This window comes from Caretta caretta, chromosome 2 (genome assembly GCF_965140235.1).
Source record: "Caretta caretta isolate rCarCar2 chromosome 2, rCarCar1.hap1, whole genome shotgun sequence".
Taxonomy (NCBI): domain Eukaryota; kingdom Metazoa; phylum Chordata; order Testudines; family Cheloniidae; genus Caretta; species Caretta caretta.
This window is the reverse complement of record NC_134207.1, coordinates 10,603,572-10,619,255: the sequence shown is the minus strand read 5'-3', so window position 1 is coordinate 10,619,255 and position 15,684 is coordinate 10,603,572. Positions and strand designations below refer to the sequence as shown.

The 15,684-nt window shown below is 41.1% G+C and overlaps 1 protein-coding gene across 3 annotated transcripts in view; it reads right to left on the bottom strand.

Annotated features, from left to right (window-relative positions):
- TRAPPC9 (trafficking protein particle complex subunit 9) overlaps positions 1-15,684 on the bottom strand; it is an 811,376-nt gene that overhangs the window by 696,667 nt on the left and 99,025 nt on the right. For all 3 annotated transcript variants that reach the window (XM_075124917.1, XM_048841736.2, XM_048841734.2), the window contains exon 12: positions 10,712-10,797. In XM_075124917.1, coding sequence (XP_074981018.1) covers positions 10,712-10,797 — 86 coding nt within the window. The remainder of the gene's footprint in view (positions 1-10,711; positions 10,798-15,684) is intronic.

Below are 15,684 nucleotides of genomic sequence, written 5' to 3'. Positions count from 1 at the left end.
TGCACTCAAAAACAAAACAATGTAAAACTTTAGAGCTACAACTCCACTCAATCCTACTTCTTGTTCAGCCAATCACTAAGAGAAACAAGTTTGTTTACATTTACGAGAGATAATGTTGCCCACTTCTTAATTACAATGTCACCTGAAAGTGAGAACAGGTGTTCACATGGCACTGCTGTAGCTGACGTTGCAAGGTATTTACGTGCCAGATGCACTAAAGATTCATATGCCTCTTCATGCTTTGGCTATCATTCCAGAGGACGTATTTCCATGATGATGACGCTCGTTAAAAAAATAATGCATGAATTAAATTTGTGACTGAACTCCTTGGGGGAGAATTGTACATCTCCTGCTCTGTTTTACCCACATTCTGCCATATATTTCATGTTATAGCAGTCTTGGGTGATGACCCAGCACATGCTGTTCGTTTTTAAAACCCTTTCACTGCAAATTTGACAAAATGCAAAGACGACACCAATGTGAAATTTCTAAAGATAGATACAGCACTCGACTGAAGATTTAAGAATCTGAAGTGCATTCCAAAATCTGAGAAGGATGAGGTGTGGAGCATGCTTTCAGAAGTCTTAAAAGAGCGACACTCATATGCGGGAACTACAGAACCCGAACCACCAAAGAAGAAAAATCAACCTTCTGCTGGTGGCATCTGACTCTGACGATGAAAATGAACATGCGTCGGTCCACACTGCTTTGGATCGTTATCGAGCAGAACCCATCAGCAGCATGGACGCATGTCCTCTGGAATGGTGGTTGAAGCATTAAGGGAAATATGAATCTTTAGCACATCTGGCATGTAAATATCTTGCGACGCCGACTACAACAGTGCCATGCCAACGCCTGTTCTCACTTTCAGGTGACATTGTAAACAAGAAGCAGGCAGCATTATCTTCTACAAACGTAAACAAACTTTTCTGTCTGAGTGACGGCTGAACAAGTAGGAGGACAGAGTGGACTTGTAGGCTCTAAAGTTTTACATTGTTTTGTTTTTGAATGCAGGCACTTTTTGGACATAACTCTACATTTGTAAGTTCAACTTTCATGGTAAAGTTATTGCACTACAGTACGGTATTAGGTGAATTGGAAAATAGTATTTTTTTTACAGTGCAAATACTTGTAATCAAAAATATAAAGTGAGCACTGTACACTCTGTATTCTGTGTTGTAAACGAAATCAATATATTTGAAAATGTAGAAAACATCCAAAAATATTTAAACAAATGGTATTCTATTACTAACAATATGATTAATTTTTTTATCACGTGATTAATGACATGATTAATTTTTTTAATCGCTTGACAGCCCTAATAACCACCTTGTTGGAGACCCCAGGGCATGGCCACTAGTTAAGTCGAGGAGATGGGAGGCCATAAGAGTCGAGGAGGTCTTCCTGCTGAAGGCCTACGGGCTTCTTCTTAACCCCCCTTAATAGAATTCAGGCCTGGCTGGTTTGAGTAAGCGCTTTTGCTCTTAAAACAATGTTGCAGCCGCAGATAATGCCTTATAGTGTAAGGTTTGCTGACTCCAAGTTAAAGATAATAGGAGAGAAACAACTACAAGGCCAGACAGAATGTGCTGGTTATTTAAGTTGCTAGGAATGCTTGTTAGAGGTTGCAGGAAATAAACATTGTTGTAACCCATATAAGGAAGGCAGAGTATTTGTGCAAAGTTTTAATTGGCTGATGTGTAGTGCAGTAGCATTAAGGAATATAAAAGTGTGTGTAATGACCTGCTCTGGTGTGCAGGATTTGAGATTCTATTCTCACTGTACCTTGTTTGCAGCTGCAAATAAACTTTTCTGCTTCTCCACCCCATTGTGATTATTGAGTGAAGCACACCGGGTAACGAACCCCTGCTGTTGTTTTGCCTTTCGGCACTGGGTGCCAGCAACAACCTAAATAAAATGTGACAGGTGAAAAATTGCTAAAATTAAATGGGAATACTAAATTATTTGCCGTAAGAGGAACAACAGACTGTTTAACTATAGAGCAGTACAGGAAAGAGCTTAGTTTTAGGGGTTTTTTTTGTTTTTAAAGAAAGCTTATCTCAAAATGACCTGAAGAACTCTGTGTAAGTTCTAAAGCTTGTCTCTTTCACCAACAGAAGTCGGTCCAATAAAAGATATTACCTCACCCACGTTGTCTCTATCTCAATTTGTCACATGGTATCCAAAATTACACTGTGTTGATAAAAATCAAACTAGCAATCGTTGCAACATATTTCTGTTATAATGCGTGGTTGTGCAGCCTCATTCTAAGACTCTTAATTCTTAAACATTATCTGAATCTAATAACCTTTCCACAGAATTACCATTAGTTACGAAGGGAGAAGCAAAATAAGCATTAGGAAGAGACTGTCACAGTGTAAGAGATAAGCAGCTTCAAGTGTATCATCATACATCAGGCACTGCCACCATTACGTGTCATTATCTGGTGCAGCTTTGGAGTGTTTAAGTACAAAGACCATAGGAAAAGGGGAAAAGATTTCTCAGTCAAAGAAAACAACTAAAATAAACCTTACTGTGCATAAGAGTTCCAACACTAAGGCTGAAGCCAAGATGCTTAACGTTAAATCTAAATCAACACAGATAAGCATCACAATACGACATATCTAGCATGTATAAATGACAAGTTTGATATTTTGCTACTTGCCATTAGTAGAACTCAACAATATTTGTCCAACATTGCCCTCTAGTGCTTAGAAATCTTTAGATTAACATTGACAAATAAATAAAGAAGCCTGAATCAGGGTCAGTATCATTTACTTGAAAACACTGTAAATGTTTTACAAGTAAATGATACTGTGGGGGGAAGGGAAGCGGTAGTTGGGAGATGTTTTTTCCCTTGGAAAATCTTGTGCTGTGCTTTTTACAGCAGTAATAATACTGAACCAGTTCTCATTCTTATAATGTCTAAGTACTCAGAAAACTTTACGCCCTTCCATAAATAACTCATGTATTCCAGGCCTGCTCTAGATAAGGTATTACCACTATATTAAGTACCGTTTGATTGTAATACTGATAGCAAATAACGTATGCGTCCACTTTTTTCCAGAGCCTACCTCTTCCCAAAAAAAAGGTTTTGGCAAGAAACAGAACAGGTTGGGATGTGATTTTTGTTTGTTTTTATACGAGAAGCATTATGTAGATCAAGGGTGGGCAAACTATGGCCCGGGGGCCGCACAGAATCATAGAATAACTGAGTTGGAAGGGACCTCTGGAGGCCGTCTAGTCCAAGCCCCTGCCCAGAGCAGGACCAATCCCAACCAAATCATCCCAGCCAGGGCTTTGTCAAGCCTGACCTTAAAAACTTCTAAGGAAGGGGATTCCACCACCTCCCTAGGTAATGCATTCCACTGTTTCACCACCCTCCTAGTGAAAAAGTTTTTCCTAATATCCAACCTAAACCTCCCCCACTGCAACTTGAGACCATTATTCCTTGTCCTGTCATCTGCTATCACCGAGAATAGTCTAGATCCATCCTCTTTGGATCCACCTTTCAGGTAGTTAAAAGCGGCTATCAAATCCCCCCTCATTCGTCTCTTCCACAGACTAAACAATCCCAATTCCCTCAGCCTCTCCTCATAACTCATGTGTTCCAGTCCCCTCATCATTTTTGTTGACCTCCGCTGGACTCTTTCCAATTTTTCCACATCCTTCTTGTAGTGTGGGGCCCAAAACTGGACACAGTACTCCAGATGAGGCCTCACCAATGTCGAATAGAGGGAAATGATCACGTCCCTCAATCTGCTGGCAATTCCCTTACTTATATAGCCCAAAATGCCATTGGCCTTCTTGGCAACAAGGGCACACTGTTGACTCATAGCCAGCTTCTCGTCCACTGTCACCCCTAGGTCCTTCTCTGCAGAACTGCTGCCTAGCCATTCGGTCCCTAGTCTGTAGCGGTGCATTGGATTCTTCCGTCCTAAGTGCAGGACTCTGCACTTGTCCTTCTTGAATCTCATCAGATTTCTTTTGGCCCAATCCTCCAATTTGTCTAGGTCCCTCTGTATCCTATCCCTACCCTCCAGCATATCTACCACTCCTCCCAGTTTAGTGTCATCCGCAAATTTGCTGAGGGTGCAATCCACACCATCCTCCAGATCATTTATGAAGATATTGAACAAAACCGGCCCCAGGACCGACCCTTGGGGCACTCTGCTAGATACCGGCTGCCAATTAGATATGGAGCCATCTGGCATCCGGCCCTCCGAACGTTTTAATCCGGTCCTCAAGCTCCAGCAGGGAAGTGGAGTCCGGGACTTGTCCTGCTCCGGTGCTCCAGCCGGGGAGTGGAGTCAGGGGCTTGCCCCACTCCATGCAGCTCCCGGAAGCAGCAGCAGCATTTCCCTCATCCAGCCCCTACACACAGGGGCAGCCAGTGGGCTCCGCATGCTGCCCCCTTCCCAAGCGCTGCCCCCACAGCTCCCATTGGCCGGGAACCAGAGCCAATGGGAGCTACAGGGGCGGAGCCTGCGGACAGGGCAGTGTGCAGAGCCCACTGGCTGCCCCTACATGTAGGAGCCAGAGAGGGGACATGCTACTGCTTCTGGGAGCTGCGTGACGTAAGCGCCGCCAAAGCCTGCAGCCCTGCTCCCCTCCCATGCCCCAACCCCCTGCTCCCTCCCACCCTCCAAACTCCCCAGTCCCAGACCGGAGCACCCTCCTGCACCCCCACCCCCACCCCTCCAGCCAGAGGCCTCATCCCACCCCCTGCCCCAGCCTGGAGCCCCAGCCCGCACCCTGAACTCCTCACTTCTGGCCACACTCCAGAGCCCACACCCCCAGCCGGAGCCCACACCTCAACCCCCAATGTTGTGAGCATTCATGGCCCTCTATACAATTTCCATACCCAGATGTGGCCCTCGGGCCAAAAAGTTTGCCTACCCTGATGTAGATGTGTTATTTTTTTTAAAAAGTAATACAGGGCAAACTAGACTGTCTTGTTTGCAAATACCCTGTATGTCTCCTCATTCTACATCTCTTCCTTTAGAGGGACACTGGAAACAATGTTTTTAGTTGATAAAAAATTGTTTGCTGATTCAACACACTTTCAGTAATATACCCTGAATATTTCCTGAGCGCTCTTCTTTATTTAAAAAAAAAGAAACCACACTAAGGGTTTTTGATCCCCTGCTGAGTTTATAAAGGCTATTTTGAGCAGTCAAAATTTTGAAAGCACCAAACATAGTAAGACCTACACCTATCTTTTCCCTTTGTTCTTTTTGTACATATTTGCCTACTACACCTCATCAATGTAGCTGTTACTGTTAAAAACCCTCTCACAGAGGCTGGGGGGAAAAAATGCATAGATGTGTACTCCCCCAAGAGCAGTGTGTGAAATAAATGCAACCGATCATCATCAAACTGTGAAACTGACCACAACGTGCTGTTAACACAAAGTCGACAAAAAGAAAAGCCACAATAACTGTAGAGGTTATTTTTAACAATAGTACATAAAAAGCTTTTGGATGGAAATGTGATTTCCAAATTTACAGTAGATTCATAACCATTAAATTCTTGTCCATTAAATAAATAAACCACATTCTATGCCAGTTACAAGAGAGTGAAATATGAGGACTGATTCTAAAATGTATGCTGCTGAATGGTCTGAATTAGCCATTTTTAAAGTTACTTAAATTATATTAATATATATTTCTCAAACTATTTTCTAGCCATACATGTGCTGTTTTCCAACATTCAATCATTAAAAATAGTTTATATCAAACGTTTCTTTGTATTTGTTAGTCTTCTTAGAACTAAGCACTTTCCAGGACAAGTTCTGTATGTCTGACTGATCAGCTCAAGTAAACAAGAGTATTTTCAATCCATTAATCTTGTAACTATCACCATGAAGAGAAGAAAATTACATTTATCCAGTAAGATTCCAGAATTTTCCAAGCCTCTCATATAAACATGCATTTGTCTTCAATGTGAAAACTAATAAATATCAAAAAGAAAAGGCGTACTTGTGGCACCTTAGAGACTAACCAATTTATTTGAGCATAAGCTTTCGTGAGCTACAGCTCACTTCATCGGATGCATACTGTGGAAACTGCAGAAGACATTATATACACAGAGACCATGAAACAATACCTCCTTCCACCCCACTCTCCTGCTGGTAATAGTTTATCCAAAGTGACCACTCTCCTTACAATGTATATGAAAATCAAGGTGGGCCATTTCCAGCACAAATCCAGGTTCTCTCACCCTCCGCCCCCCACACACAAACTCACTCTCCTGCTGGTAATAGCCCACCCAAAGTGACCACTCTCCCTACAATGTGCATGATAATCAAGGTGGGCCATTTCCAGCACAAATCCAAGTTTAAAAAAATTCAAATCCAGACTCCAGCGAGAAACTGCTGAATTGGAATTCATTTGCAAATTGGATACTATTAATTTAGGCTTAAATAGAGACTGGGAGTGGCTAAGTCATTATGCAAGGTAGCCTATTTCCCCTTGTTTTTTCCAACACCCCCCCCCCCCCCAACGTTCTGGTTAAACTTGGATTTGTGCTGGAAATGGCCCACCTTGATTATCATGCACATTGTAGGGAGAGTGGTCACTTTGGATGAACTATTACCAGCAGGAGAGTGAGTTTGTGTGTGTGGTTTTTGGAAAAAGGGGGGGGGGGGGGGTGAGAAAACCTGGATTTGTGCTGGAAATGGTCCACCTTGATTATCATTCACATCGTAAAGAGAGTGGTCACTTTGGATGGGCTATTACCAGCAGGAGAGTGAGTTGGGGGGGGGGGTGAGAAAACCTGGATTTGTGCTGGAAATGGCCCACCTTGCTTATCATACACATTGTAATAAGAGTGATCACTTTAGATAAGCTATTACCAGCAGGAGAGTGGGGTGGGAGGAGGTATTGTTTCATGGTCTCTGTGCATATAAATGTCTTCTGCAGTTTCCACAGTATGCATCCGATGAAGTGAGCTGTAGCTCACGAAAGCTTATGCTCAAATAAATTGGTTAGTCTCTAAGGTGCCACAAGTACTCCTTTTCTTTTTGCGAATACAGACTAACACGGCTGTTACTCTGAAACCAATAAATATCAAAGAAAACAATAAAGATGCTACACTCTTCGGAAACTTAGCTCCCCGAGTGTTTCTCCAAACTATTCTAATATTAGGCCTCAACAGAGTTCAACAACAGAAACATCTTTTAAAACACCAGATTTTGCAGAACGCTGTGCCAAATAAGATTTACAAAGGCCTGTGGTAGCATTTTGCAACATTGAGGCAGAGGAGGGTTTGGCAACTGCAGCAGGGGTAGGAACTAGGCTGCTTATCATCGCTGGGCAAGTTTTGACAGAATTTGAGTTTCTTGAGACTAAGCAAAGTATACACCTAGAATTTCAATTGTGCATCCAGGACACTGACATTCATTCCTAAGTTGGCCCCAGTACCCAGGTTAATGAAACAATTTTTACTCTTCAACATAATCTGAGTGGATATCATGAAGGCTGGTTTGCTTTTTTTAGTTTGTTCCTGTTTCAGTTTGTGTATGTTTGTCCGTACTATCTTTTGTAAGAACTTGTCTTGCTATGGCTGGCCCTAGGTACCCGATAAGTGTTCTGACATCACCTTCTCTGATCAAGCCTATGATTTCCCCTGCCTTCTGGCTCACAATACAAACTTGTTTTACCTAATCCACCTCTGCATTCTAGTGACAAGTATTGCAATTCACCTTCCTATTGACAAAACCTCTCACTAAATTAGAATTTGCACGATGTGGAGACAAGGAAAAGACCAGAACTTAGAGGTGATACAGAACAAGATTTAGACATGACCTGGAAGTGTGGGGAAAGAGGAGAGGGGCCCAGATTGTGTGGCTGAGTGACAGAAGATAGCATTGCTGCCAGCAGGAACAGAAAAGGTGGGAAGCAAAGAGGTCTTGGGAGTTCTAAGCAGTTCAAATTTCATAGATTTCTTAAGCCAGAAGAACCATTATGACCACCTGGTCTGACCTCCTGAATAACACAAGCCATAGAACCTTACCAGTTAATTTCTGTTTCAAGCCCATATAGCTTCCGTTTGAGCTATAGCATCTCTTTTACAAATATATGCAAACTTAAGTGACTGAGAATCCACGATATTCCTAGGTATGTAGTCCTAATGTTTAATTACCCTCCCTGTTAAAAACCCACGCCTTATTTCTAGTCTGAATTTATCTAGCTTCTAGGCTTTCAGATATATTAAGCTGAAAGCAAAAACATCCTCGAGGATATGTTAGAGAAACAGACAAAGATGCAAGATTGGATGGATGGAATCAGATCAGGAGTGGAGGTACATTTATGTATGATCAGATTAAAGGTGGCAGGGATAAGGGAAAGGGTGTAGGAGCAAGAAGAGCAGGCAAAAGACAAAGCCCGGTAGGATCCCAAGTTCTAGGCTGTTGGGAAATGAGGAACAGAAGGATTCAAAAGAATATGTGAAGACGGCACAGGAGAGAGTGTGGGAAAGGAGAAGACGAGAAATCATGCACACTGATGGATTGAAGAATAATGGAAGGGAAACAGGTGGGCAGTACTGAAGGAGATAAAGTGATTGTCACAAAAAGGGAAAGGCAAATGAAAAGTCATAGAACAAGTAGCATTTAGTGAAAACAAGGTTGAATGAGTGGCCCTTTTGATAAGTCGATGTGTTGATTGAGAGTTTAAGGTCAAAGAAGGAGGGAGGCTAAGCAACAGACAGCACATCAATACTGCAGTTGGCCAGGATGAAGGTGAGAGAATGTGACTGTTATGAGAAGGAGAATAAGGTGTCAAATCAGACTAAAATGGATGGGAAGGAGTCAGGTGAACTGTAGATGACCACCAAAAAAATCAATATACATTATTAAGCCGAAAAGCATAAAATTTATATTAAACCATAAACTTTTAGTTGATCAAATGGCAAGACCAAGAAATTTATATTTGATTCTTGTCATAATATGCAAACTTTTTGATCACAAAAATGCACGTACAATACCAGAGCACATTTGAGCAACTGAATCAAAAATTTATTTTGTACTGATAAGACCACAGAAATTCACAACAGCATCCCTCAATGAAGCACTATATATATTTTTAGAACACTGACTAGGGAATTAAAAATAACAGAAGTCATGAACTTATATGATTTGAATGTCTGCTTTCCTCAGGGATGACAATAAAAATGAAACCCAAAAGGACTTCAACAAATAATGAATTTTTATGATGTGTAGCCAAAGATTTTAGTTTATTGCTCGTTTACTTTGTGATTACGATTAACTAACATAATGTCATGTCATATATAATCGTATGTTAAACAGACTTAAGTTGTAGGATTATAGAAGTATAAAATTGATCAGTAGGTAATATCAGTTTGTCAAGTGGAGTCCTTGAGATCTCAGATGAATTTTTTAAATACAGTAACTCCCCACTTAACATCGTCCCAGTTAACATGGTCTCGTTAATAGGTCGCTGATCTATTAGAGAACATACTCCTTTAAAGTCCTGCAATGTTCCCTTATAACGCTGTTTGGCTCCCCCTGCCCAGTGCTCCTGCCCGAGAGTGCCGGGCAAGCGGGCAGAACGGGGCAAGCTCCTGCACCCCGACCCCGCTCCGCCACTGCCTCAACCAAGCTTCATAATCATCATTGGTGAGTACAGTATTCGTTTGTTTAAAATTTAAAACGTATACTATATATGTATATAACTTCTTTTGTCTGGAGAAAAAAAATCTCCCTGGAACCTAAACCCCTCTATTTACATTAATTCTTATAGGGAAACTGGATTGGAGTAACACTGCATTTTTCACGAACATAACTAGGACGTTAAGTGAGGAGTTACCGTAGTCCCTCTTCCTCTTCACCATCTATGTCTTCTTCCCATATGTTCCTCCCACTCTCAATCTTTGTGCTTTAGATGTGTGTGGCAGGGGTTAATCTTTTATCAAGCTAGGGAGGATGTCAAAAGTTGAGGCAACCTGATGGATGGGGAATTCTTAGGCCAGTCTGAAACCAGGACAGAGATGAAAAGACGTTCAGTACACAGCAGCATAGCAACCTGAAGATGTACCCTGATAATTCTGACACAATCATTCCCTGGGCTAAGAAGATGCTTAGCCTATGGGTTCAGGGTCTGGTTATTCAGTCAAGGATATGGTTATTGCCCAGCAAACAAGAATAACCATAAGATATTTAAATAACCATGCAGCCATTATATGCCAGTCCTCAGTGTTCAGGGATCTGTACATCAGTAATTGTAAAGCATCCATGCACTCTGAATGGCAAAGAATTTTATTTCACTGTCGCAATAATTCATAGATTCCAAGGCCATTGTGATCATGTAGTCCAACCTGCTGTACAGCACAAGCCAAAGAACTTCCCCAAAATAATACCTAGAGCACATCTTTAAAAAAACAAAATCTTGATTTAAAAATTGTCAGTGAATGAGAATCCACCATGACTCTTAGTAAATTGTTCCAATGGTTAATTACTCACTGTTAAAAATGTATGCCTTATTTCTAGTATCAGTTGTCTAGTACAGAAGGTGAGAAGGGCTAAATGACGCAATGATGTTATATGACTGAGAATTTATCTTTATCGGTTGAATACAGTTTTAACAGTTTGCTTTACATAAAAACAATACTGGAAAATTGAACGGTGCAGAATTGAAAAAATATTGTGTCACAAAATAATGATAAAAGAACAATTTGGAAAAATACATACCATGTTTTCTACTCTGAGTTCAAAAGGCATAGGATTGTATACCATCAGCTGAACTTCACATACATCTCCTTGGACCCACTGGAAGTCTGTAAAAAATAATTACACATTTAAAACCAGAAGTGTACCATAACAGCACTCCTAACTGCTGCTGACATATTGCTACAGAGATGCTAGTACTCAGAGCTATCCCTACGGTCAAATGCAAATTCCCAGATAACCTCCACAACCCAGTTTCCTGCTGAAGTGAGCACCTTTCCATACTGTACCCCTTTCAGGAGTCTGATGTGTCTTACGTACCCCCACGTTTCACCTCACTTAAGAACTACTTGCTTACAATATTAGACAAAAATACAGAAGCGTCACAGCACACTGTTACTGAAAAATTGCTTATTTTCCCATTTTTACTATATAATTCTAAAATAAATCAACTGGAATATAAATACTGTACTTACATTTCAACGTATAGTATATAGAGCAGTATAAACATGTCATCGTCTATATGAAATTTTAGTTTGCACTGACTTTGCTAGTGCTTTTTATGTAGCGTGTTGTAAAACTAGGCAAATATCTAGATGAGTTGATGTACCCCCTGGAAGACCTCTACGTACCCCCAGAGGTACATATACTCCTGGTTGAAAACCATTGTGTTAGGGGACTGGAAGTGCAAAGGCTAGAGGTGGATTGGTTACCTTAATAAGCTGGGAGACGGTACAAATAAAATAAATGGCAGTTCTTGTCCCAAAAAGCTTAATCCTATGAGGTACCAAGTACTCTGGTAACAATCCAAAAACGCACTTAAACACATGCTTAGCTTTAAACACTTGAGAGGTCCCATTGACTTCTGTGGTGGCTACTTACATGCTGAGGTGCTTTTCTGGATCTGGGCCAGAGTGCTCAGCACCTCATGGAATCAAGTACCAGAATGCAACAGTATGGTAAGGAGTGAACCCAACACAGGGAAAGAATGAGGAAAGAGTGGCAGTAATAGGAACACAAGTTTTCATGTATATGAGCTGAGTATGATTTGGCAGCTTCATTTATTTAAAAAGATAAGAGGAACAGTAACACTGATAAATCAATCACTAACAGGAGACCTGATTAACCATTAGTTGAGAACCTCATGCACTCCCTTTTAATTCTCTTCAGGAAAGAGTAGGTAACTTGGGAGCTTTATTGAGGGTGGCAAGAAAATCTCAGAACTAAGTATGTACCATACCAAGTACAGAGACATAAGTGGAGACATACCAACATTACAAACTAAATTCAATTTTAGAAGTATAAACAAGCATGAGGATTAAAGGGAAAGATCAAGGAATACCATTACTAGTAATTGGGAGATGCTTAATCACAGAGGTCTCACTATAGTAGTAGTTGGAATGCAGAGATTCTGGTTGCAGCTTTTAAAGTATTTCAGTGCTCTGGCTTTCTCCATATTTTAACATACCTTGTTAGCACGCCCTTGTCAAGATAATATTAGTAAGTGGACTGCATAAATCAAGACTTGTTGTTTAATATGAAACTAATTCACATGCTGAAATTGGCTGTACTAAAATTACACATTCACAACCATTTACTACTGTCTGATTACATTTTCTTAGCAATATTACAGAAGGCTTAAGGGATAGGTTTTTAATGAAAATGTTTAACTCCAATTAATGCTAGCAGGAATTAAGGACATGCACTGTGAGACAAATATAACCTCTTAAAAAGCATGAAACCTGCAAATGAAAACTATCAGACAAATTGCTGATTAAATGAAGAATATTATTTATACACCGTAACTTGTGATTTTTTGTTAGTGCCCAAAATGAAGTAGACACTTTCCAATTACATCAAGAGGCCATTACTCATACACAGAGCGTAGACTAAAGATGAATTCCTTACAGACAAACAGTAATTTTTACACTATTTATAAATCAAATGAATAAATACACTACAACCCTCACAGAATCTGGAAGGGTGAGTTACCAGCACAACAACATGCCGAGATGTCAATATTTGATCATTCCAAGTCTCTCTCAAAGCAAAGACACTCAAATGATGGATTTCAATTCTGTAAGTAACTACTGAAAACAAAAAGAACGAGGAGTACTTGTGGCACCTTAGAGACTAACAAACAACTTACTGAAAACAAGAAACCTACTGTAAGCTATACTATGCAGATCAGTTATCTATTTGGTCTTATTATTAGCAAAAAGTATATGAGGAAACAGCTGTGGACTTGGGATCCGGAAAGGAAAAGATAATAACAATTGTACAAATTTATTAACTCAAAGAAATTTCAATTTTTCTGTTTAGTACCACTATTTATTATTTGTATTGTGGCAGGACCCAGAGATCCCAACTAGATCATAGCCTTACTGAGCTTGATGCTGTACAAACATCAGTAGAGGTAGTCCATGCCCCAAATTGCTTACAGTCTAATTTAAGACAAGGCTAAACAAGTAACAGAAAATCAGAGGAAATGGGGGAGAGAGGATAACTAACATTAACAAAGAAGTGAGGTGATAGAATCTAGCATTTTCAAATTTTTTCATAGTGTAGACATTACAATAGAGAAATTCTTTGCATGAGAGGAAAGTGATCAGGAACAGCCAGCATGGATTCACCAAGGGAAGGTCATGCCTGACTAATCTAATCGCCTTCTATGATGAGATTACTGGTTCTGTGGATGAAGGGAAAGCAGTGGATGTATTGTTTCTTGACTTTAGCAAAGCTTTTGACACGGTCTCCCACAGTATTCTTGTCAGCAAGTTAAGGAAGTATGGGCTGGATGAATGCACTACAAGGTGGGTAGAAAGCTGGCTAGATTGTCGGGCTCAACGGGTAGTTATCAATGGCTCCATGTCTAGTTGGCAGCCGGTATCAAGTGGAGTGCCCCAAGGGTCGGTCCTGGGGCCGGTTTTGTTCAATATCTTCATAAATGATCTGGAGGATGGTGTGGATTGCACTCTCAGCAAATTTGCGGATGATACTAAACTGGGAGGAGTGGTAGATACGCTGGAGGGGAGGGATAGGATACAGAAGGACCTAGACAAATTGGAGGATTGGGCCAAAAGAAATCTGATGAGGTTCAATAAGGATAAGTGCAGGGTCCTGCACTTAGGACGGAAGAACCCAATGCACAGCTACAGACTAGGGACCGAATGGCTAGGCAGCAGTTCTGAGGAAAAGGACCTAGGGGTGACAGTGGACGAGAAGCTGGATATGAGTCAGCAGTGTGCCCTTGTTGCCAAGAAGGCCAATGGCATTTTGGGATGTATAAGTAGGGGCATAGCGAGCAGATCGAGGGACGTGATCGTTCCCCTCTATTCGACATTAGTGAGGCCTCATCTGGAGTACTGTGTCCAGTTTTGGGCCCCACACTTCAAGAAGGATGTGGATAAATTGGAAAGAGTCCAGAGAAGGGCAACAAAAATGATTAGGGGTCTAGAACACATGACTTATGAGGAGAGGCTGAGGGAGCTGGGATTGTTTAGCCTGCAGAAGAGAAGAATGAGGGGGGATTTGATAGCTGCTTTCAACTACCTGAAAGGGGGTTCCAAAGAGGATGGCTCTAGACTGTTCTCAATGGTAGCAGATGACAGAACGAGGAGTAATGGTCTCAAGCTGCAGTGGGGGAGGTTTAGATTGGATATTAGGAAAAACTTTTTCACTAAGAGGGTGGTGAAACACTGGAATGCGTTACCTAGGGAGGTGGTAGAATCTCCTTCCTTAGAGGTTTTTAAGGTCAGGCTTGACAAAGCCCTGGCTGGGATGATTTAACTGGGAATTGGTCCTGCTTCGAGCAGGGGGTTGGACTAGATGACCTTCTGGGGTCCCTTCCAACCCTTATATTCTATGATTCTATGATTCTTTCATAGACCGTATCTTCATTCATTCACAATTGCACAGACCATTTCTACTCAGGGATATTAGAAAAGGATTTCATATATTTTAATTGTATAAATGAAATTTAGCAACTAGGAAGGAGGAAAGTCAACATCGTACGACTAGTCAACTTGCCATAAAGTACTTGTGAAGTGCTCCACATCCTTTAATTTGAAAACATTAGGTCAATCATATGTATAGTTTAATGGTTCTAAACCAACTCTGAAAGTTTTTAAAATACCTTAAACTCCTGTGCTGCCTTAACATTCACCTCCTTTCCAACCTTCATCCTTCCCTGAAAAAACAAATCCGTGGCTCACTTCCAATTATTTTTATATTTATCTCTCCCTTCTATATACAACATATATCCAAACACTTCCCTGTGCAGCATTATTAGGTTTTCTTTTTTTCTTTTTTACGATAGAAAAATATAAACTGTCCTTATTGCTCTCTCAAACAAGAGAGTCCTTCCCTGCTGCTCAGTGCAGGGGTGGGTCCTTGCAAGTGTGAGCTGCAACAGGACAGAAACATCAATGAACACTTATGGTGTACATGCTCTAAGGTCACTAGTCTCTAAGGTGCCACAAGTACTCCTTTTCTTTTCTTTTGCTAATACAGACTAACATGGCTGCTACTCTGAAACTAGTTCAGGACTGTAATGGTACTGCCAGGGCTTGCCCATACCTAACCCTCTATTCATTTTCCCATTTTCTCACTCATCCCCCACGGAAGAGTCAATTGCCAAGCTCCACAACAGTGCACTGAGGTCCAAAATTGCAGACATCCTTAGGATTCCTGAGATGGTAAAGGGAAACCCGCTGGTGCTGCTAGAAGCAGATGGGGTGGTGGAGCCACGTGACACCCCAAATTCCTGGCTCCATGGAAGATTAGGAACAGAGGGGTCTTGGCTACCTCCGTTTCCTACCTCTTAGTGATCCTGGCAGGCCCAGCTGACAAAATCATCCTTCCTGGAGCCTTTTTAAAGGGCCACTCCACATGACAAAACTTTCAGGAGATATTTAGCCCATATTGCACTGTTGGAAGAAGAAGGGGTAGTGGTCCCCAAACTTTCTTGTGGGAATAGCATATTGTTATTCCCAAAA